The sequence below is a fragment of the Oryctolagus cuniculus genome, chromosome 20 (assembly GCF_964237555.1).
Source record: "Oryctolagus cuniculus chromosome 20, mOryCun1.1, whole genome shotgun sequence".
NCBI classification, from domain to species: domain Eukaryota; kingdom Metazoa; phylum Chordata; class Mammalia; order Lagomorpha; family Leporidae; genus Oryctolagus; species Oryctolagus cuniculus.
Window position 1 is genome coordinate 46,023,623 of NC_091451.1, and position 20,549 is coordinate 46,044,171.

Consider the following 20,549-nt stretch of genomic DNA (forward strand, 5'->3'; position numbering starts at 1 on the left):
GAGAACAGGATCCAGGAGACCCCCTACCCTCGCCCGGGACGCCTGGAGGGCTTCAGTCCCACGAGGCGCCCATGACCGAAGCATGAGGGCGGCCCTTTGACCGCGATGTGACTGGGTGAAGGATGGCTCTGGGTGTTTAGGACAGTGCTCAGCAGAGGCCTGGGGTGTCTCCTTCAGCTCCTGGGAGCTCCCTGGCACACAGACTCCAGCAGGGGGTGGGGGCATTCTGCCCCAGCCAGGAAACACCACGCAACAAGGTCTGCGTGTCTCCGGCCCTTTCCTATCTCGGGCGATTGGTGGGACAGTCACGGCTGACCACCAAGAAGCTGCTCATGGTGCTGAAGGTCAGACCCAGGCCGCATGGACACGAGCTCCAGAGGTCGGCTGAAGAGCAGGCTGTGGAGCCGGGCAGGCGTGGGCTGGCAGCAGGACTCTGGGGGAGGCGGGCACCCAGACTCCCTGTATTTTAACCATGGGATTTTTTCTTTTAGCGATTGGAGAAACCATCAGACAGTCCTACCCTGAATATACACGGGACGTCTCGGCGCGTGGCGTGGATGACGTCTGAGGCCAGGACTGAGCTCACAGAAAACTCTTCGTCTCTGACAAGAAAAAAACTATTCAGAGCCCAGTACAGATGGGCACGGCCTGGCCCCACCCTTTGCCAGCATGGTGCCTGCCAGGAAGGGCGCGTCCACCCCTGAGGGCAGCCCCTCTGTAGCCCAGGGCTCCGGCAAAGGCACCAACATCTTGGAGGGGCGGGCACCCCCGCTCTGGTTTTACACTGTAATGTGCCCAAGTCCCATAGCAAAGTGTGGCCTGCACTGACCACAGGTCAACCCTGGGCTCTGTGTCTGTCACAGAGCAGGCTCTGCCCCAGACGGCGCTGGGATTCGAGCCCATGCCAGGCCAGGGCCACAGAAGTGGACAGCGTCACTTTGTGGCTGACGCACCGTTGGCTCTTGCAGTGCTGGGGGGTGCCTGCCTGGTACTCCTGCTCCCAAAGAAAATGCTGGAAACTGGGTCTCTGGGCCAGGCTATGTGGCACTGGGCTGACGACACCAAGTGGCCCTCATGTATGGACGGCCTGTGTGTACTGTGTGTGGCGTGTCTCTCACGTACAGACGGCCTGTGTGTACTGTGTGTGGCGCGTCTCTCACGTACGGACGGCCTGTGTGTACTGTGTGTGGCGCGTCTCTCACGTACGGACGGCCTGTGTGTACTGTGTGTGGCGCGTCTCTCACGTACGGACGGCCTGTGTGTACTGTGTGTGGCGCGTCTCTCACGTACGGACGGCCTGTGTGTACTGTGTGTGGCGCGTCTCTCATGTACGGACGGCCTGTGTGTACTGTGTGTGGCGCGTCTCTCACGTACGGACGGCCTGTGTATACTGTGTGTGGCGCGTCTCTCACGTACTGACGGCCTGTGTATACTGTGTGTGGGGTGTCTCTCACGTACGGACGGCCTGTGTGTACTGTGTGTGGCGTGTCTCTCACGTACGGACGGCCTGTGTGTACTGTGTGTAGTGCATCTCCAGTAATTGGCTTGACCCTCAGCCCAGCCCTCTGTGTGGGCAGTGGGGTCCTTGCCGGTGTCACAGACATGGAGTCTGAGGACAGAGACGCGGGTGCAGGGCTACACTCGCACGGGTCTGACGCTCAGCCCTGGTGCCAAGCTTCCGGCACAGGCTGTGCCTCTGCCGAGTTCCTGCTGTTCGTGGGCACAGAGTCACATGCTAAATGTCTACCTGGCAATTTTTTCTTAGTTTATTTTTCATTTATTTGAAAGGCAGAGAAACAGAAATCTTCCATCCTCTGGCTCACTCTCCAAACGCCTGCAATCACTGGGGTGGGCTAGGTTGAAACCAGGAGCCAGGACGTCCATCTGCGTCCCCCACAAGCTGTCTCGAAGGTACACATCAGCAGGGGCCTGGATAAAAACCCAGGCTGGGACTTGACCCCGGCACTCCCGACAGGGGACGTGGCTGTCCCAGCTACAGACAACACCCACCGCAGCCATCTTTCCAATGCACAGACAGCCACAGCAGTGACGCTCACAGCCTCTCAGGAGTAACTAAACCTGTCCCGTGTTTGGGCTCACAGTAGTTAAGGAGGTGAAGGTGTCGATGAGGTTGAGGGTCACCAAGCACCCAACCCTCTGTGACAGCTGCCGGCAGCTGAGCCGGGTCCCCGCCAGAGCGCGTGGCCAGCACGCCGACACACACCTGAGGTCCAGGACCTGGCTGGCGACGACCCCGGGCTGGGCAGACTTCCCCTCAGGCAGGTCGTACAGGAAGAGCTTGCAGTCGCACACCACCGCGTACGCCCGCTGCCAGCCCTTCTTCACCCCGCTGGGCTTTGGGACCTGCAGACGCACAGTGACCACGCTTCGCTGGGCCAGGGCAGCGGCAGCGGAGGCCGCAGGGCCAGCTCACCACCTGCCTCTGGCGCTGTGCACGTCCCAGCGGCCAGGGCTGTATCTGGGGAAGGCTCCGCATGTGCGGGTCCACCAGCAGCTGGGCCACAGTGGACAGGAGCCTTGCAGTCCTCCCACCCAACCTGACCCTGGACACCTGGCCAGCCGGGGGGATGGGCCCCCAGTGGGTTCCGGTCCTCAGGACCCCCTGCCTCCCAGGAGCACCCCAGGTCACCTCGCATAGGCACCTCAGTGGGTTCCGGTCCTCAGGACCTCCTGCCCCCAGGAGCACCCCAGGTCACCTCACTCAGGCACCGGCTTCAAGAGCAGTGTGGTGGCCCTCAGCCACTAGCCCGGGACGCTGAGGACTGAGTGGAAGGGGCCACAGACTGGGAGGCTGCAGCCCTCTTACCTTGACGTAGCCCTTGTAGGCTGTTCCTATGCCCCTCTGTACGTCCACGCCAAGAGGCCTCTTGGACTGCTCGGGAGGGATGGGGCACACCTGGGGGGCGCTGTCTCTGCAGGAGACGTGGCACGCAAAGGAACACACTGGGAAGGACAGGAAGGCATGTGACCCTCGGGACGTACCCAGGGCAGCGTCACCACAACCCCAGAAGCCCAGCGATCTAGTGCTGCATGGACGTCCACCTGGCTTATAGGAAGGCGGGGCTTGGCTCGTGGTTACGCCATCCCACACAGGCAGGTCCCCAGTCCCCCAGGGCTGCCGTGCATATAGACCGGGGTCCTGGCAAGCAACCAGTGCTTACAAGTTAAAAGGAAAATGCTCCTGCTACCACACGGAGAACCAAGAAAACCACCAAGGCGGCGTCCACACAGCCCAGGGGCGGCCCCCCGTGTACAGCCTCACCCACAGGGCTGCCAGGCCCACCTGGCCAGTGCACACCCCGTCTCTTCCCTGCTGCTCCAGGCCGGCGGGGAGGCGAGGCCGGACACTCACCCTCGCAGGCGTAGCCCTGGCGAATGAGGCCGACCATCAGGGAGGTGCAGTGGCTGCACTGTGTGGGGCTGGAGAAGGACTTGATGCTGAACTGGTGGGCCTTGGGCTGGAGGAAGAGGGCCAAGAACAGAGGTGAGCACGGCTGAGCAGCACACGGTCCCCTGAGGCCTCGCCACGTGAGCCTGGAACCTCCTAGGGCGTGTAGGCCAGAACACATCCACCTTTGCTCACCTCAGAGACACAGGTGGGCTGAGCCGCGGCCCTGGGAGGCGGGGCTGACCCTGGCATAAGCTCCCCAAGACAGACTATGCTGGGGCCAGACTGTCTCTCCAAGCAGCCCTGCACGGGAGTGCTCCCAACAGGAAAAGCTTGGCAGGCCCCAGCGCCGCAATCCACGGACCAGAGACCAACACAGGGCAGGGCTGAGTCCCACAATGCGCTCAGCATGGCACAGGTGTGGCGAGATCGTCGGGAAGAAGCGAGGAGTGGGTGACCAAGCACCCAGGGAGGGGCGCGGGCAGTGGCTGGGCCGGTCACAGCTGTGCTGGGCGACACCCCAGCAGAGCCACTTCTGGGTATCGAATACGTTCACAAAAGGTAGGACGACCCTCTTAACGCGGTCCCTGACTCTTGAAGGCTCTTAAGGCCAAAAGCCAAAGGTCAGCTCATCTTAAATGAACCCCACTTCTTCCTCAGCGGGAACCGGGCAGACGTCAGGGCCACGCCGACGGCGGCATCAGAGAGTCCTGCCACGTGGGCTCAGAGTCAGTCAGGGGGGCTGGGCACCACTGCGAACTGAGTGCTCTGTGCTGTCTACACCAAACACAAAGGAGGCCATGGAACGCCAGGCCACGACACAAATCAGGGAGGCCTGCCTGTGCCGACGGCAGGGCCAAAACGACAAGGCTCAGAACCATGGAGCGACACCCTCAGCACGAGCACAGGCTGTGTGGACGGCTGTGTGGAGCACAGGTGTGGTGACGCCACCGCAGGCTCCTAGGCCGCCACCAACCCAGACCAGCTCGGCACAGGGCACGAGATCCTACTGTGTCCAGAACGCTGTCTTCTTCACACCAGTTATTTTCCGATCTTTCTGAATGACGCACGAGGCCCTACCTTTGGTCCAGCCAGGGCAAGGGCCGGCGTGGTGGGCAGCGGCACAGCGGGCATCCTCTGTGGCGGTCGCGCCAGGTCCTAGGAGACAGGCAGGAGAGGTGAGCATGCGCACCTTGGCGTAGGACTCCCCTCTCTACAACGGGCTGCTAGCAACATCTGTGCCGAAGGGCGAGGCTCCCGCTGCAGGCTGGGGGACAGGGTCTTTGCTCCCCAAGGCAGCACCGCCTTACCTCCTGCTGCTCGGTGCTGGCGGCCACAGAGGGCGAGGCCTCCGGCTTTGCAGCCTGCGCTTCCTGCTCACTGGCTGAGCTGCTCTGCAAAACGAAGGCGCACAGGGTCCCGTGCAGCCCACACCTGCTCCACTCCCCGGGAGCCTGAGTCCCAGGCCCGCACCCTACCCCCAGCTCTCCCGCCCTGGGCACGCCCATGCAGGGGAGCCAGGACTGGGCCACGTGACCTGATTCTTCCGTGATTTTACCTCAGCCTGGCAGTGTGAGGACGAAGGGGAGGCTCACCTGGGCAGAACCCCCTGAAGCTCTCATGCCTCATGGCCATGTTTTGTGTGGTTGCCACAAATTAGTTGCTGTTTACTGCGCATTCCTGAGAGTAAACTTTCCTCATCAAGCCAACTGCGTTTGCTCTGGTGGGTGGGGTGGCTGTGCTCTGGGACCCACACCAGAACCCTCAGTGAGCCGCAGCTGACCCCCACTCCCCATCAGCCAGGGAAGGCGCACAGGAGATGCCCACAGCTGTGCACTGAGTGCAACAACTCGTAAACAAACCACATGGGAAAGGTCTGCTCAGTTATTATCAAAGCTAAAATATGTAAGCAAATGCGCCCCGTAAATAAGGCATGTTAAATGAGCTAAGGTTTGCATCTAGAGATGAATGAGCAGAGTACTAAGTAGTGCAATTTTAGCCACGGAAAAGTCCCACTGGTCCCAGTTACTTGGAGAATTAATGGAAAGGATGCAGTTGCGGAAGAGCAGGGCTAACAAGCTGTCTGCCAACAGGGACGGGAGTGTGGGAGGCGGCACGGCAGGCACGTACTTCCTCCCAGAAGGCCGGCAGAGAAGACAGGGACGAGGAGGAGAGACAGGAGGAACAAAGCAGTCCCGGGCCGCCCGGTGCCCTGGCACAGACATCGACGCGGCCTCAGCCTCGAGCCCCATCTTGGCTGACCAGGCCACGTGGAGCAGACCCAGAGCTGGCCCCACCTGCCCCCAGGATCAGGGGCAGGAAGGAGGGGCGGAGACCGGGCCATGCCGGCCACGCCCTCCTCCCCCAGGGCTGCTGTCTCTGCACCCTGCAGACGCCACGCCTGGCCTCTGCTACCTGTGCTCGCTCCGGCCAGGGGCTCGTCAGAGGAAATACACTCGCGCCTTAAAGTGGACTCCAGCAGAGACAAAGGTCGCGGATTTTGTTTATCTTTTAATTAATGCTTTCTTCCTCTTGTAATTTTTTATTTATGTATTTGAAAGGCAGAGACACAGAGATTTCCATCTGTCGGTTCACTCCCCCCAGGTCAAAGCAGGGAGCCAGAACCTCCATCCAGATCTCTATGTGGGCGGCAGCCTTTGCCTGCTGCCTCCGGCAGTGTGCAGTAGCAGGAAGCTGCAATCAGAAGTAGAGTCAGGACTCGAACCCAGGCACCCTGTTAGGGGATGGGGTATCTTAACCACTGCGCCCAATGTCCACCCACCAATTAAGATTAAAAAAACAAAAACAAAAACAAAAAACAAAACCACATTTTGGCAAGTGGTGGTCGACACTGTGTGCCCAAGATGGCTGCTGGCCTTGCCAACCTGCTAGGAACCTGAAGTAACTAGCTGGTCTGGGTCAGGATGGGGGGTGATGCCGGTCCCCGAGAGGGGGACTGCACGGACACCCGCTGGCTGCCCCACTGATGACACAGACAAGTCTGGCGCCACCGCCTCAACCTGACAGCAGTCGCAGCATAGGCACTCTGGTCTCAGGGCCCTGCCCGGACCTAGCGCCCAGCCGTGCACCCGACACGGCATCAGCAGGGAACATCGGACAGCTCCAGGCCACAGCCGCTTCACCAGACAGTTGGTCTGGACACTCGAAAAGTATTAACATCACAGACAGTGTTGGAGATGAAAGAAACGTGGGGCCGGCCCCGCGGCACAGCTGGCAAAGCCGCCATCCACGACGCCAGCATCCTGTCTGAGCGCCAGCTGGAGACCCGGCTGCTCCACTTCTGCTGCAGCTCCCTGCTAATGCACCGGGGAAGGCAGTGGAAGACGCCCGTGGGAGACCCAGATGGAGGCCACCTGGGGAGGGAACCAGCAGGTGGAAGCCCCGCCTCTCCAACTCTGCCTTTCAAATAAATAAACAAAAAGTGAGGGAGCGAGCTAGGAACAGCGTGAGCAGTGACATCATCTCTGACTGGAGAGACCCTGCTGTGAAGGGGCTCACGGGGTGAGGGTGGCACAGGGCCAGTGCCCCCCCCACAGGACAGCAGCAGCGTGCTGAGCTGAGGGAGCGCCCTCGGCCTTACACATGCCGTCACTGTCGGACAGCTCAGGGGATGTGGGTCTGTGTGTGCAGTGAGACAGAAGCACCAGTGTGGTCCCTGTGCTACAGCGCCCACGTTTCCTAAATAAAAGTTGGAATAAGAAGCACCCCAGCGGCAGCCCCACCGCGTGGTATGCTCTTGGAACCCCAACTCCTGCTGGCTGTTGGTGGGTGCTGCTCTGGGCCCCTCCACGCCGTGTCAGACACCATGGAGCACCCGTGTGGCCTTCTGGAGCTGCCAACAGCGGACAGCAGAGGGCGGGAGCAGGACCTGGACCTGCTCTGTTGGCAGGTGCCACGCCGGATGCTGGTGCCAGGGTCCTGGCCAGGTGCTCGGTGCCGAGTTCATCTCATAACTCACCCTTCCCACCAATCGTGAGACCAATGACAAAACCGCACAAGCCATGGACGTGGCGACACGACTGAATCGTGCTAATCCGAACAATAGCAGGAAACACTCACTCCTCTGCCGGAGGCCTGTGCAGATTTCTCCCCAGAGACGCCCAACACTTCCGTCACCGACTGTTACCTCATGAGAGCGGAGGAAGCCTCTTCGGGAGCAGCAAGGCCTCGGGTGTCCCTAACCTTGCAGCTCTGACGTCCCGTGTCCGTGACGGGGTCGGCAGGACATCAAGCTAAACAGATGTCCGCTCACTGGTGCGTGGGCAGGGGCTGTTACGCTACTTCTAATTTATCTCAGTTTACTTACTCTGAACGTCAGGTCATGTGCAAGAGGTGCAGTGTTGAAGTACTCAAAAATAGCATCCTGAAAGTCTGGAAGTTTGAGCCCTACAAGAAACAGAACGGTGCACATGAGAGTTTAAGCGCTCGTGTGGGAAGACGACTCAGCGTCACCCCACGTCAGCTCCCCAGCCACGCGGACAGAGGACTCTGACGGGATCCTGGCCGAGTGGGGAGCAGGAGCCTCTGCTGGGCTCTAGCGAGCTCCCGGCCACCTCTCACACGCCACGGTCACGTGTGTGTCGGAGCCACGTGTGGTGGAGGTGAGGGCGGTCTGCCAACCATGAACAGAGAGATGCAGCTGATGGATACAGCTACTGCTCAAGCTACACATCCGCACACTCCAAAGGGGCAGCCGTCTAACCTGAGCACCGGCACCACGCAGGCGGGGCACCACGCAGGCGGGGCGGAAGCCAGGCGTGAGCCCCTGCACAGCTGGGGGAGCGGATGGCTTCCCACAACTAAGGGGGGAAAGCCTGACAAAACACTTCACTAGGAAAAAAAAAACTGAACAAGAGAAGATAAACTAAGAAATAATCAAAAGGCTTTAACCCCTAATATATAAAACACCTAACAAAAACTAACACTGAGTTCTTACAAATAGGCAAAAGATACAAACACATAACTCACCGAAGGAAATACAAATCGCCTTAAACACACGAGGAAGCGCTGAACCTCGCGTAAGAGAAGCAGACAAGCTGCACTGAGATGCGACTTTGCCCTTATTCAGACTGGCAAAAGCCAGACCTCCCAGCTGAGCAGTGGGCAGGCCCCCTCCCAGAGCGCGGCAGGAATCCATCGGCCCCGGCACACCGGACAATCCCACGTGAAACACACGGAAGTTCCGTGCGCACAGCTGGGAGGCCCTACGGTGACGGCAAAGCTGGAAACAGCCCAACAATGCGGCGACCCCAGCACGGAGGGCGCGCAGCCCGTGCCCGGCGCACTCCCAGCTGAGAAGCGAATCTGAGAAGAACCGGCCCCGAAAAGCTCAGCATCTTGGATTACCAGGGTCTGCTCTCAAGTTCTCCTCCATCTTCTTCTTCAAATTCTCCATCTCTTCCAGTAACCCCCTGTTTCTGGCTTCGGAGTCCTTCAGTTTGCTACGATAAAAAGTGGACGGCTGTGAGGGGCGGGGCTTCTCGCTGGCGCCCAGGGCCAGCAGATCCCACAGTAACAAATGCTCCAGCGTGGATCTGGCACGCGGCTGGGAGACTCGGGCTCGGGCAGCCCTCTGAGTGCCTGGCGTCCCTGTGTCCCCCGAGGCCGTGGGGCCCAGGTCACTCGCTCAGCAGGTGCAGCCTTTCTGTGCAGCTCTGCGGCTGCGCGAGGGCTGGGGCCTTGGGGACGCTGATGCTGGGGTGTGCGGGCCGTGAGAGCGGAGTGGTGCCAGGTGAGCAGAGGCGAGCAGCCGGAGCCGGGTGCTGCCACCATCAGTGGGTGACACTGGCCAAGGACCCTACTTCCCAAGCCCCTGCGCCCTGGTCAGGGGACAAGAGAGTGTGCCTGACAGTACAAGGGGGGGGTCACGGCAGTTCCCACTGCAGAAGGAACGTGATCAGTATCTGTTTCTCATTATTTTCTTAGCCCCAAACAAAAAGGATTTCATCCCTCCTGAGTGCTGCCCCCACCACCCAGCAGCGTGCCCTGGCCTACCCCGCAGGGCACCGGGAACAGCACCTGCACGCGCCACACCCCACAAGTTCTTGCTGAACTTGCCACAGGAACTTGCCACTGCTGCCACTTCGACTCAGGGAAGCTTCCCAGAGGCATGCCATCTTCTGCCTCCATTTCTAAATATTCACGTTTGTTTAGCAAACTTCTGCGCTGCCAACGCTAAGAGCGCTGAGGTGGACAGGAAGCCACAGAGGTGCGGCTGTGAGTCTTGTCTCCCAACACAGGGGACACAAGCAGCCAGGGGCCCAGCCACGCTCATTTTCTCTGCGGAACACCAAGCACACTGGCAGCAGAAGCCACACCCTCCTCAAGCCCCCTCCTGTCCTCATGGCGCCCTGCCCACTGCGAGCTGGGCTGTGCCTGTTTCCAGACAAGGGAGGCAGGGTTCAGCTGTCCCGCGTCGGACCAACACCAAGTACCTCTCGAAGGAGAGATTTGCATCTTTGACCTTCCTCAGCTCCTCCTGCACCAGCTGCTTGGCCCGGATCTCTGCCTCAAGCGCAGACTGCAACTCCAGCCGTGCAGACATGTCCAGCTTCTGACTGCGTCGGACTTTCCAAAGCGGGTCCTTCAGACGGGGGTTAGGACGTTACCAACATAGTCATATATGTACATATAACTATTCGCAAAAAACTAACACTAATCTGTAGGATCTTTTACTGTATTATTTGTTTTAAAGATTTGCACATTTAGTGGCAGAGTGGCAAAGACAAGGCGAGACAGAAAGCATCTTCCAATGACCAATTTGCTCCTCAAACGGCCACAATGGCCAGGACCCCATCCGGGTCTCCCAGGTGGGGAGCAGGGACCTGGGTATTGAGGCTATTTTATTTCCCCACGTGCATGAGAGCTGGATCAGAAGTAAAGCAGCCAGGACTCGAACTGGCGCCCATGAGGGATGCTGGGGTCACAGGCAGCGGCTAAGCCACTGCGCCACAACGCCAGCCTCAACATTTTGCTGTGTCATCATCATTGCTTGTTCCTAGGTTGTTTTTTTTTTAAAAAAGCTGAGGCTGGAATTATGGCGTCGTGGCTTAAACTGCCATTTGTGACACTGGCATCCCCCTTCAGAGGGCTGGTTCGAGTCCCAGTTGCTCTGCTTCTGATCCAGTTTCCTGCTAATGCACCTGGGAAAGCAGCAGAAGATGGCCCAAGTACTGTGGCCATTTGGGGAGTGAAGCAGCAGATGAAAGATTTCTCACTCTCCGTCACTCTGCCTTTCAAATCAGTAGTGGCCTGGCATGACGGGACAACAGTGAAACCAGCAGAATGGGCCACGTTCTCCCCGCTGCGGAGCTGCCCCTGCACCGCGAGAAGGAAACTGGGGGAGGCATTTCACAGTCATCAGTCCAAGGTGGGAAGGAGGCCGTCGCCTGCTGCCTGCCGGGGGCGCACAGAACAAGGACTGGACCCTGGCAGTGCCGTAGAGGACACGGGCGCCCTGATGGCACCAACCACCCCCCTTACATCAGATTTAAAGGGCAAACTGGCCCTGGAAAGATGGCGACGACAGGTATCTGGCCTGTGGTGAAGGCGCACAGGTCAGGCTGCCGGGTGAGCCTGGACGGTCCACCCACTGGCAGAGCCTGTGCTCCACGGCGCTTTGAGAGGAAGCCGTGTCCTCCTGACAGCTGCCCAGAGGCAGGACCCTTCCAAGTGGACTCAGCGTCAGGGGTCACATGCAGGCTTCGCCGGCGCAGGAGCACCTGGGATGCCCCCAAACACGGCCCCGTGCTGGACGACAAACCCATCAGGGCGGACGCAGGCAACACAAACGCCGGCTTCGGAGCAAAACCTACCAGTGTCCTGGACCCCAGGCTGGAGCTCCGCAGAGCCTCGAGCTCCTCCGCCATCTTAGAAGCCAGAGCCTGAAGGTAGCCCCGGGCGTCCTTCTCGTCGCTGACCCTGCAGGGGGAAACACTGCCTCAGTCAGGCAAGATGGCGCTTTCTGCCATCGCTGCTCTCCCCAGTCTCCTGGGACGGGGCGTCTACCTCCACCTGAGGGCGAGAGGGCGGCGTGGACAGCGCGGCTCCGCTGGCCCCAGTGACGCCCTCAGGGATCTGGGGAGACGGCGGCAGGCCCCGCACCCCGCCCTGGGCACGGCCACGGACATACCACTGAATGATTTCCGCGATCTGGGCTTCCCAGTGCGCGGCGGACTCCTTCTTGGAGGCCAGGTCCTGCAGCTCGCCCTCCAGCTGTCTGTTTTGAGCCGTGAGTTTGTCCACAAAGGAACAAAGCTGAAATTAAACAATTTCACCACACAACCCATTAATTTGGCATCCTTTAATAGAACAGCCCCATTAAAATCGAGACAGCCACAGTCGGTTCAAGACAGGACTTCGGCCGAGCCATTTCCCCACACACAGAAACCGAGTGGAGACAGCCCCGGACTCCAGGTCGCTACAGCTGTCAGCAGCCTGAATCCGTCCCAAAGACAAGCACATTACTTCAATTACCACGAGCACTCAAGCACACACTGAACGCCCAGTGAAGGCACCTTTTCATTCTCAGCTGTTAACTTCTTGTTTTCATCGAGCAGCATCGTTCTCTCCCGCTCGTACTTGTCTCTGACGGTGCCCACCGCCTCCTCCATCTCAGTGTGCCTGCGGGGTGAGGGAGACGCGGCTAGCGCTTCGCGCGGCTCCGGCCGTCGTGGCTCCCCGCCCGGGGCTCCTGGCTCACCGCTCGCGTTTCGCCTTCTCCAGCTTGTCTTTCAGCATCAGCACCTCCTTCTGCAGGGCCAGCTGCTGGCTCTCGGAGTCATGAGCCTCCTTCCTCACACTCTTCACCTCCAGCACGTGCGAGGCCTCGCGCCGGACCAACTCCTCTTCGTAAAACAAGACTTTCTTCTCCAGCTCAGACTTGATCTTGGAGATCTCCTGCTGATGTTCCAGGGCCGCCCCCGGCCCCCGGCCGCCCTGCTTCACCTGGACAGGGAGGAGACACGATGGCGGGCTCTGCGCTGCCCCAGGCCACACCCGGCCTCGGCGTCCCGACCCGGGGCCCTCCTAACAGCTGTGCAGCAGACTGCGGGGGAGGCGGGGTCTGCTCGCAGGGGCTCTCTGCCACACTGCCCGAGTTGGCATCCACTCTTCCACGTGACAACGTCCTCCTGAGGGCTGAGGTGTCAAGCTCCCTTCTGGTGACACCGAGGGCTCTGCTATCGCGGTGCAGGGAGGTCACTGGCACTGAGATGAGGCATGCGATCAAGTTTGTGGGTGGGGAGTGAGGGAGATGGTTAGGGAGGCAGCTGTGAGGCGTGACTCATGGAGCAGCCCGGGACAGGCGGCGAGGGCGCAGGCAGGAGGCCGGGCGCCGACACGCTCACTGGCTGCTGTACGCAGAGCAGAGAGCGAGGGAAGGAGGGAGGCTCAGCCGCAGACATGCAGGGGAGCCAGGCAAACTGCTGCCAGTGGCGAGCAGCCTGCGCCACGGGAGAGACAACAGGGTCACCGAGTGGCAGAGAGGCCCTAGCACATCCGCTTCACAGAGCCACTTGTCTGGGGCCACAGTGACCCTTTACCCAAGCCCACACACAGCCCTCTGGGCTCCCTTCCCGGTCTCCACCGTCAGCACAGGACGTGGGCTTGACTACGGAGCTTTTCCAGAACTGGACACAGCTGAGCTTAGAAAACCAGACCACAGTGAGGCGTAGACGTTAGCTTACCAGGACGACCGCGGACAGCCTGGAACTGGTACACAGGCAGGAAAGACGTGCGCTCGGTTTTGAAAGGAAAGCTAGCACAGAGGCTCTGCAGGCTCTGCCGCCAGCCGGGGCCTCCCCGTGCTGTCCGGCGATGAGCACACTGTGCAAGACCAGTCAGCGGGGTGGGGTGCGGCCCCGACCTGTACTACCCTGAGGGGTGGGGTGCGGCCCCGACCTGTACTACCCTGAGGGGCGGGGTGCGGCCCCGACCTGTGCTACCCTGAGGGGTGGGGTGCGGCCCTACCGTGGGCTACCCTGAGGGGTGGGGTGCGGCCCCAACCAAGCGCTACCCTGAGGGGTGGGGTGCGGCCCCAACCGTGTGCTACCCTGAGGGGTGGGGTGCGGCCCCAACCGTGCGCTACCCTGAGGGGTGGGGTGCGGCCCGAGACCGGGCGCTACCATGAGGGGTGGGGTGCGGCCCGACCGTGCGCTACCCTGAGGGGTGGGGTGCGGCCCGACCCTGCGCTACCTTGAGGGCCTCCAGCTCGCGCTCCACCTGCTTGGAGAAGCTCTCGCTGTGCTCACGAAGCTTGCGTTCCTTGGAGGCCTCGGCGACGGCGTCTTCGAGCTGAGCCTCCAGCTACAAAAGACCCACGGTTCCTTAACACAGAGCGAGCAGGGCCTCACCCGACACACAGGGCCACTGCCAAGTAGGCTGGGAAACACAACTCCGGGCTTCACCAGACGGCTGGTGGTGATGCAGCCAGCGCTAACGTAAACTGAGAATCTGACGCTGAACTTCAAGACAGGACGCTGATTCCTGAATACAGGCCCTTCTGATACCTGTGGAACACTGCTGCGTTTTTAAACAAAATTTCAGTGTCCATGAAAAGGAGAATAGTGGCCCGAGGCCCAGGTGCCGGACAGATGGCTCTGGCAGCGGCCGGAGCTGAGCCCACTCCGTCACTTACAGGAAACCCAGACCCCAGGCCTGAAGTGGCAGTCCGCAATTAGGGGTTTCACTAACTTAGCTGTACTTGACTGTACTACCAACATATCTGGTTAGCAAAGTAAGCTAAGAAGAAAATAAACAGGCGTTCTGAGGCGTGAGGAGAGACCCAGAACCTGGGAGGAACAAGACCTTCAGGCCTTCGAACGCTCGGGCTTTCTCGAACACATCTGAAATCAGGCACTGTCTGGAGGCCCTCGCCCGCGGACCGCAGGTGCTCAGGAGGCCCAGGGCAGCAGGTCCTCTTAGGTGCCCAGCCAGGAGCCAAGCCTTCCTCAGCGCCACACTTGCGAGGCCACAGCATCGCACGTCACCACTCAGACACTGTCCTTTTGTTTTAAAGGGGAATTTTCAAAATTAGTTGGAATCTCAGCAACTTCACAGACACGAGGGTCGAGACCTACAACTCAACTCCTGGCAGGTCCATGTACGCGGCTTCGCACAGCACGTGGGACCCCGGGCACCCTGCCGGCCGAAAGGCTACCTCTTTCCTGAGCTTCTCGGACTTGCGCATCTCCTGCCGCAGCGAGTCCATCTTCTGCATGGCCACCTCCACCTCCTCCTCTCGGTCCCGCAGCTGCCGGGACACCTTCTGCTTCTGGGAGCGGAGCTCCGCCATGCGCTCGTTGAGCTCGGAAAACTCCTGCAGGGCCAGCTTCCGCTGCTGATGCGCGTCTCTGAGTTCTTTGGCCTGGGATTTCAGCCGCTCTGACGCTTCCACCAGTTGCTGGACAGAAAGAACGGCAGCTGTCTCCCGTGAAGGACGGCAAGGCTGCAGCTCAGCTCTTGCTGTGTAACCGAGGCTGGGGTTAACTTACAGCCCTGAAAACCCGGGGGAAGGCCCTCCGCCCTGCCCTACACACAGCCCGGACCTGCACCACTGTCTCAGCTGCACAATCACACAGACAAGCACGAATCGGTTACACACAGCAGAATCAGAGAACACACATGTGCAGATGCCCAAATGTGCCAGTTCTCAAAGTGAGAAGCTGAGAGCCAGGCCCTCAGCAGACTGCAGCCCGCCGGGTCCACCATCCAGCTGTTCAGGCCCTGTCACTGCTGGTCTGGGGGCTCCCCCAGGGCAGCAGGCAAGGATCCCTGTGAGGCCTGGGGTGATGCCACACGTCCCCACCCGTACTCTAGACCCAGCGCAGACTTCAGAAACTGTGGGCTTGAGCCCCTCTCACTTCAGAGAACAGATCAGGAACCACAGGTTCGAGGGCAAAGGGAAATGAACGCGCTGCAGAAACAGGGCTGTGGTGCGGCAGAAGTCGCCGCCTGCAGACCGGCATCCCACGTGGGCGCTGACTCGTGTCCCTGCTACTCCTCTTCCAGTCCAGCTCCCTGCCAATGGCCTGGGGAAGCTGTGGAAGATGGCACAAGTGTCTGGGCCCCTGCACCCACGTGGGAGACCCAGATGAAGCCCCTGGCTTCGGCCTGACTCACCCTTGGCCACTGCAGCCATCTGGGGAGTGAGCCAGTGGATGGAGGCTCTCTCACTGTCTCTCCCTCTCTTTCTGTAACTCAGAGTTTCAAATAAATTAATAAAAAAAAAAAAAAAGAAAACAGGGTATGACTGTGGTGCTAACGTGAAGAACATTCAAAATATTAGTGGAAAATAGAATGAAAGCAAGTTAACTTCAGTGCAAAAAATGAAATTCATGAAGTTTTTCCAATAATATGCATTTTCTGTGAACTTTTTAACACTCCTCATAGGCAAGGATTTAAAAAATGTTTTTGCACCAAAACAGATGTGTCTTTTAACTCCATTTCCCACGAGCTTTCTGAAGTGGCACTGAGCATGTAGCCTGCCGTATCTCACTGGAATCAAGTTCCCACCGGCTGCAGGGCCTCAGCGGTCACGGCTGCCTGTCCTCACTAAGAAGCCCCTCCAGGGAGGCCGCTGCAGGAGGCCGGGGTGGGACAGGAGGACAGGCACTCAGACCAGCCGGCGTGGCTCTGTGGACGCTGCCGCAGCCTCCAAGTCCGGCTGCCCCCGCCCCGAGAATGGGGAGGGGGTCCTGCTTCCTCTGCAGGGCTGGGGTGCAGACCGATAATGCCTGTCAAGCGGGTGCCAGCAGCAGCCAGGGCCCTGCCCTCCTTTCCTGCCCACAGCACGGGGGTCGTCCACGGGTGAGGGTGCTGAGGGCTCTGGAGGTCTCAGGAACGCAGCCTGCCGCAGCCCAGCCCCTGTACCTTGTGCAGGTCCTCCTTCTCCTGTCGCGCCGCGCGGCACTGCTTCTCCAGGCCCTTCAGCCGCTGCGTGCAGTCCTCGTGCTCCTGGCGAAGCGAGACCGTGTCCTCCAGCTGCCGCTCCAGCCTGCTCGAATCTGGCACAGAGAGACCATCGTGCTGCTTCGCCCAGACTTCACGGGCTAACCTGGCACGTGGCCTCAGTGCCAGGGAACTACCGAACGGTGCGCTGAGCTCAGAGTTGACCAGGCTGCCACGTGCTTGCGCCTCCTCCTAGTCACCTATCCAGCGCCCAGTGCCCACGGCTTCTGAGGCCCGGCAGGACGCCCCTCTCCTGCATGGCTCTCCATGCTGCAGCTGGCCTGGTGTGGACCCCTCTCACGTTAAGTGTGAGAGTAACTGGTTCTTTCAAAGCCTTTTTCTGGAGAGGCGGCAGATTCAAGGTGTGACTTGGAGAGGGTGAAGCTAAAACATCACTGGAGTCTCTGGAATTCTTGGTACCCAGGGACCTCCACAGGAGACAGCACAGGCTTAGCACTTCAAACACTGGACAGCCCACCCCACTGGTGAAGGCTTTAAAGAGGAGGAAGCTCTGGCTACAGAGAAACAGGGAAGCACCAGATACTCTGAAAGTTTGTGGATAAAATAGTCGAGACTGGGGTCAATGCTGTGGTGTCATGGGTAAAGCCACTGCCTGTGATGCTGGCATCCATATGGGCACCAGTTCAACTCCTGGCTGCTCCATTTCCTAGCCAGCTACCTGACAATGGCCTTGGAAAGCAGCAGAACAGGCCCAAGTGCTTAGGCCTTCACACCCACTTTGAAGACCTGGATGAAGCTCCTGGCTCCTGACTTCGGCCAGGCCTGGCCCAGCCCTAGCTGTTGTGCCCACTTAAAGAGTGAACCAGCAGATAGAAGATTCTCCCTAACTCTGTCTTTTAAGTAAATAAATATTTTAAAAAGGTTTATTTATTTATTTGAAAGGCACAGTTACAGAGAGAGAAACAAAAAGGCAGAGACAGAAAAATAGCTTCCATCCGCTGGCTCACTCCCCAGATGGCCGCAGTGGAGACGAGCCAGCCCAAAGCCAGGAGCTTCCTCCAGGTCTCCACGTTGGTGCAGAGGCCCAAGCACTTGGATGATCTTTCCCAGGTACATTAGCGAGGAGCTGGATTGGAAGTGGAGCAGCTGGGACTAGCATGGGTACCAATACAGGATGCTGGCACCACAGGCAGTGGCTTTACCTGCCATGCCATGGCACCAGCCCCTATAAATAAATCTCAAAAACATTTAAAAAGTAAAGAAATAGTAGGAACTGAGCCTAGCCAACCGGGGGATAATTCTAAATACAGTGAAGTACCAGGACTCCAGCACTTTGCTCAGGTTTCAGGGTTTGGGGCTGCTCCACCTGATGAAAAGCACTACGCTAGCGCCCACCAAGGAGGTCACGGCCAGGAGCAGAAAAGCCGCGAGGCCTCAGGGCTGCTCCGCTGCCTCTCCTCAGACCGCCTTCCCTGGGTCTCACCTGCTACCTTACTCCTCAGACGTTCAATCTCTTCGTTGAGCTTTTTGATTTCTTTGTCTCGGTTGGAACTGCTCAGGGCCCGAGTGGAGCCGTGAAGAGACTGCACGGTCTGGGTGGACTCTGCGGGAGGGCACAGTGTGAGTGCGGCGGCCACAGAGCACGGCTGTGGACATGCAGCCCCCGCCCCCGGGGCCGCCCAGCACTCACCTTGCAGCTTCCGGCTCAGCTCCAGCTTCTCCTGCGCCAGCCTGCGGATCCTCCTCTCGTAGGCCTCGACCTGCAGGCTGTTCTCCAGGTCTCGCTGCACGTCCTCGTCCTCGGTTAACGTGTGGGTCTGCATGGTGCTCTTCAGACAGCCTCGATCAGAGAAACAGCTGTGGAACAAAGCAGCCGGCTGTTCTCATCTGCTGAGCCCCAACCATTCTGCACCTCTGAAAAGCCTGCCTGCGGTGACCAGTGGGGGCGAGTCAAAGAAAGAGCCTGCAGAGCAGGCAGGGTGATGTCGTGTGGCCACAGACACTCAGCTAGGAAGGCAAAGACAGAGCCGTCTGTGGAACGGCTGGGCCTACTGGGCAGCACAGGCCACTAGGGCCTCTCCAGTTCTGCCTCTCACTGGCTGGGCGATCCGGGGATACCTGCCAACCCCCTGCTCACTGGCCCCTGCAGGCTAAAGAGCCAACTCCCCTGCTCTGAGCTGCGTGCACCAGCAGCAACCACACTCGTGGGCCAACACACAGCTTCGTTCGTGGGCTGTGTCATGCATTATTTAGTTTGTGGGGTAATGTCCAGGAGACGGTTTCGAGTTACTGCACCGAGTCTGACAGAGGCACCAGCACTCACACACACATTACGTCACTGTTTCTCCAGGCTTGGTCCGACAGGGTCACAGGAAGAGACCCCTGCGATCCCTCGCACCAAAATGAAACCTTGGCAGGTGGGCCTGGAGCCGCGTGAGTGACATGTGTTTGGTGGTGGGAGGCCCCCATCAGCCTGCCCACCCAGAATGCACCAGGCGCTGTCTAACTCTGTCACCTCACGCTGAGACCTTGACAAACTCCAGCAGAGGGCCCCTCTCTCAAATTTCACCAACTCAGGTGTCAGCTGCCAGGAGAGGCCACGAACCCCACCCCCAACCTCCCCTCAGGCTCCGTCACTCTTCTCCCTGCTCCCCTCAGCCCACCTTCCGCTCCACACCCTAGGGGACACCAGGCAGCACAACCTTGCAGAGGCCCACCCACGACAGAAGCCAGAAGGCACCAACAGCTCAGCAGCCGTGGGCCGGGAGCCCACGTGGGCGGACACTCAGCGCTCTCCACCAGCACGACGGCAGTCCCAGGGACGGAAACAAGGGCACTGAAGCCAATATCCTTGAAACAGCAAGCAGTGCTCGCACGAGGCTGGCTCAGCCGAGCACAATGGCACCTGCAGCTGAGGCTGCTGCTCCAACTGTCACCAGCACCAACAGCCGATTCGGTCAGAAGCCAGCAGAACACAGCCATGGGCCAAACCCCACCATGGCCTGTTCTCACGCCACACGGCCTGTTGTCCCGCCAGCTTGCACACGGCCTGTTCTCAGGCCACATGACCTGTTCTCAACGCCAGTGTGTACACGGCCTGTTCTCACGCCACATGGCCTGTTGTCCCGCCAGCGTGCACACGGCCTGTTCTCAGGCCACACGGCCTGTTCTCAACGCCAGTGTGTACACGGCCTGTTCTCACGCCACCATGCACACGGCATATTCTCATGCCACATGACCTGTTGTCCAGCCAGCGGGCACACGGCGTATTCTCATGCCACACGGCCGGTTCCCAACACCAGTGGGCACATGGCCTGTTCTTATACCACACGGCCTGTTCTCATGCCAGTGTGCACTAAGAGTGGCTGCTACGATTTCAAATGGTTGTAAGACGAGAAGACCGTGTAAAAGAAACTACAACAACTAAACCACAGCCAGGCAGTGCTGAACGACAGGCACAGTCCTGAGATGCCTGTGTCATATGAGCACCACGGAGCACACACATGCGTGCACACACGTGATCTGACGGGACAAAGGAAGGAAGTGAGCAGTCAGAAGGAACGCACAGTCTGAAGCTGCAACCTGTGACACAGGCTGTAAGACACGCACCCCAAAGCGAGAGGGAGCACTGGTCTGGTGTGAAGAACGTATGCCAGAGCCACGGTGGTCTACGGCCTGCACCCAGCACACTCACACGTGCGACAGTGTGGCAGGTGGGTGCGCCAGCACCACCACGCGGTTTTCCAGCCCCACTGTGACCCCAATCGAGGTAGCACTGCACTCACTGCTCAGCCCCAGACAAAGACTGGGGACCCAACCCAGGGTGTCGCCCATGGTAAGCAGCTGTGTGCTTTCAAAGGACAACAGGTGCTCCTGGGGTGAGCAACACTTGTGCACAAAGTTCTCTGTTTCTTTCATGGGAAGGCAAACCCAGACGTACCTTTCTGTTGTGAATGTGAAACCAATGAATGGCAAATGTAATCCAGAAAAACCTGTGTGAGAACCGGGAGGTAGGATTTCCTGCAAAAGAACACACACCACACAAGTCAAACCCACATTCCCACAGGGAAAAAGAAACGCAGGGGAGCACAGGGAACCCCAACAGCCCGACGGGACACGGCTTTGAAACAAAAGCAGAAGTACTCCACTAAGTCCAAAACAGGGGCCAGTGCGGTGGCTCAGCAAGTGAGCCACCCCTGCAGTGCCAGCC

The 20,549-nt window shown here is 59.4% G+C and overlaps 1 protein-coding gene across 6 annotated transcripts in view; it reads right to left on the bottom strand.

Moving 5' to 3' along the window:
* The window catches only part of CDC42BPB (CDC42 binding protein kinase beta), a 96,064-nt gene that overhangs the window by 11,076 nt on the left and 64,439 nt on the right, over nt 1-20,549 (bottom strand). For all 6 annotated transcript variants that reach the window (XR_011384989.1, XR_011384988.1, XR_011384987.1 and 3 more), the window contains 19 exons: nt 20,280-20,359; nt 18,030-18,196; nt 17,823-17,942; nt 16,301-16,434; nt 14,589-14,831; nt 13,625-13,735; nt 12,132-12,376; nt 11,947-12,052; nt 11,562-11,686; nt 11,245-11,350; nt 9,865-10,013; nt 8,777-8,871; nt 7,737-7,816; nt 4,720-4,803; nt 4,490-4,567; nt 3,374-3,479; nt 2,828-2,964; nt 2,225-2,364; nt 521-602 (listed from right to left, as the gene is read on the bottom strand). Coding sequence is in view for 3 of the 6 variants with exons in the window: in XM_070065425.1 (XP_069921526.1) it covers nt 521-602; nt 2,225-2,364; nt 2,828-2,964; nt 3,374-3,479; nt 4,490-4,567; nt 4,720-4,803; nt 7,737-7,816; nt 8,777-8,871; nt 9,865-10,013; nt 11,245-11,350; nt 11,562-11,686; nt 11,947-12,052; nt 12,132-12,376; nt 13,625-13,735; nt 14,589-14,831; nt 16,301-16,434; nt 17,823-17,942; nt 18,030-18,196; nt 20,280-20,359 (2,388 nt within the window). In the remaining 3 variants the exon portion in view is untranslated. The remainder of the gene's footprint in view (nt 1-520; nt 603-2,224; nt 2,365-2,827; nt 2,965-3,373; nt 3,480-4,489; nt 4,568-4,719; nt 4,804-7,736; nt 7,817-8,776; nt 8,872-9,864; nt 10,014-11,244; nt 11,351-11,561; nt 11,687-11,946; nt 12,053-12,131; nt 12,377-13,624; nt 13,736-14,588; nt 14,832-16,300; nt 16,435-17,822; nt 17,943-18,029; nt 18,197-20,279; nt 20,360-20,549) is intronic.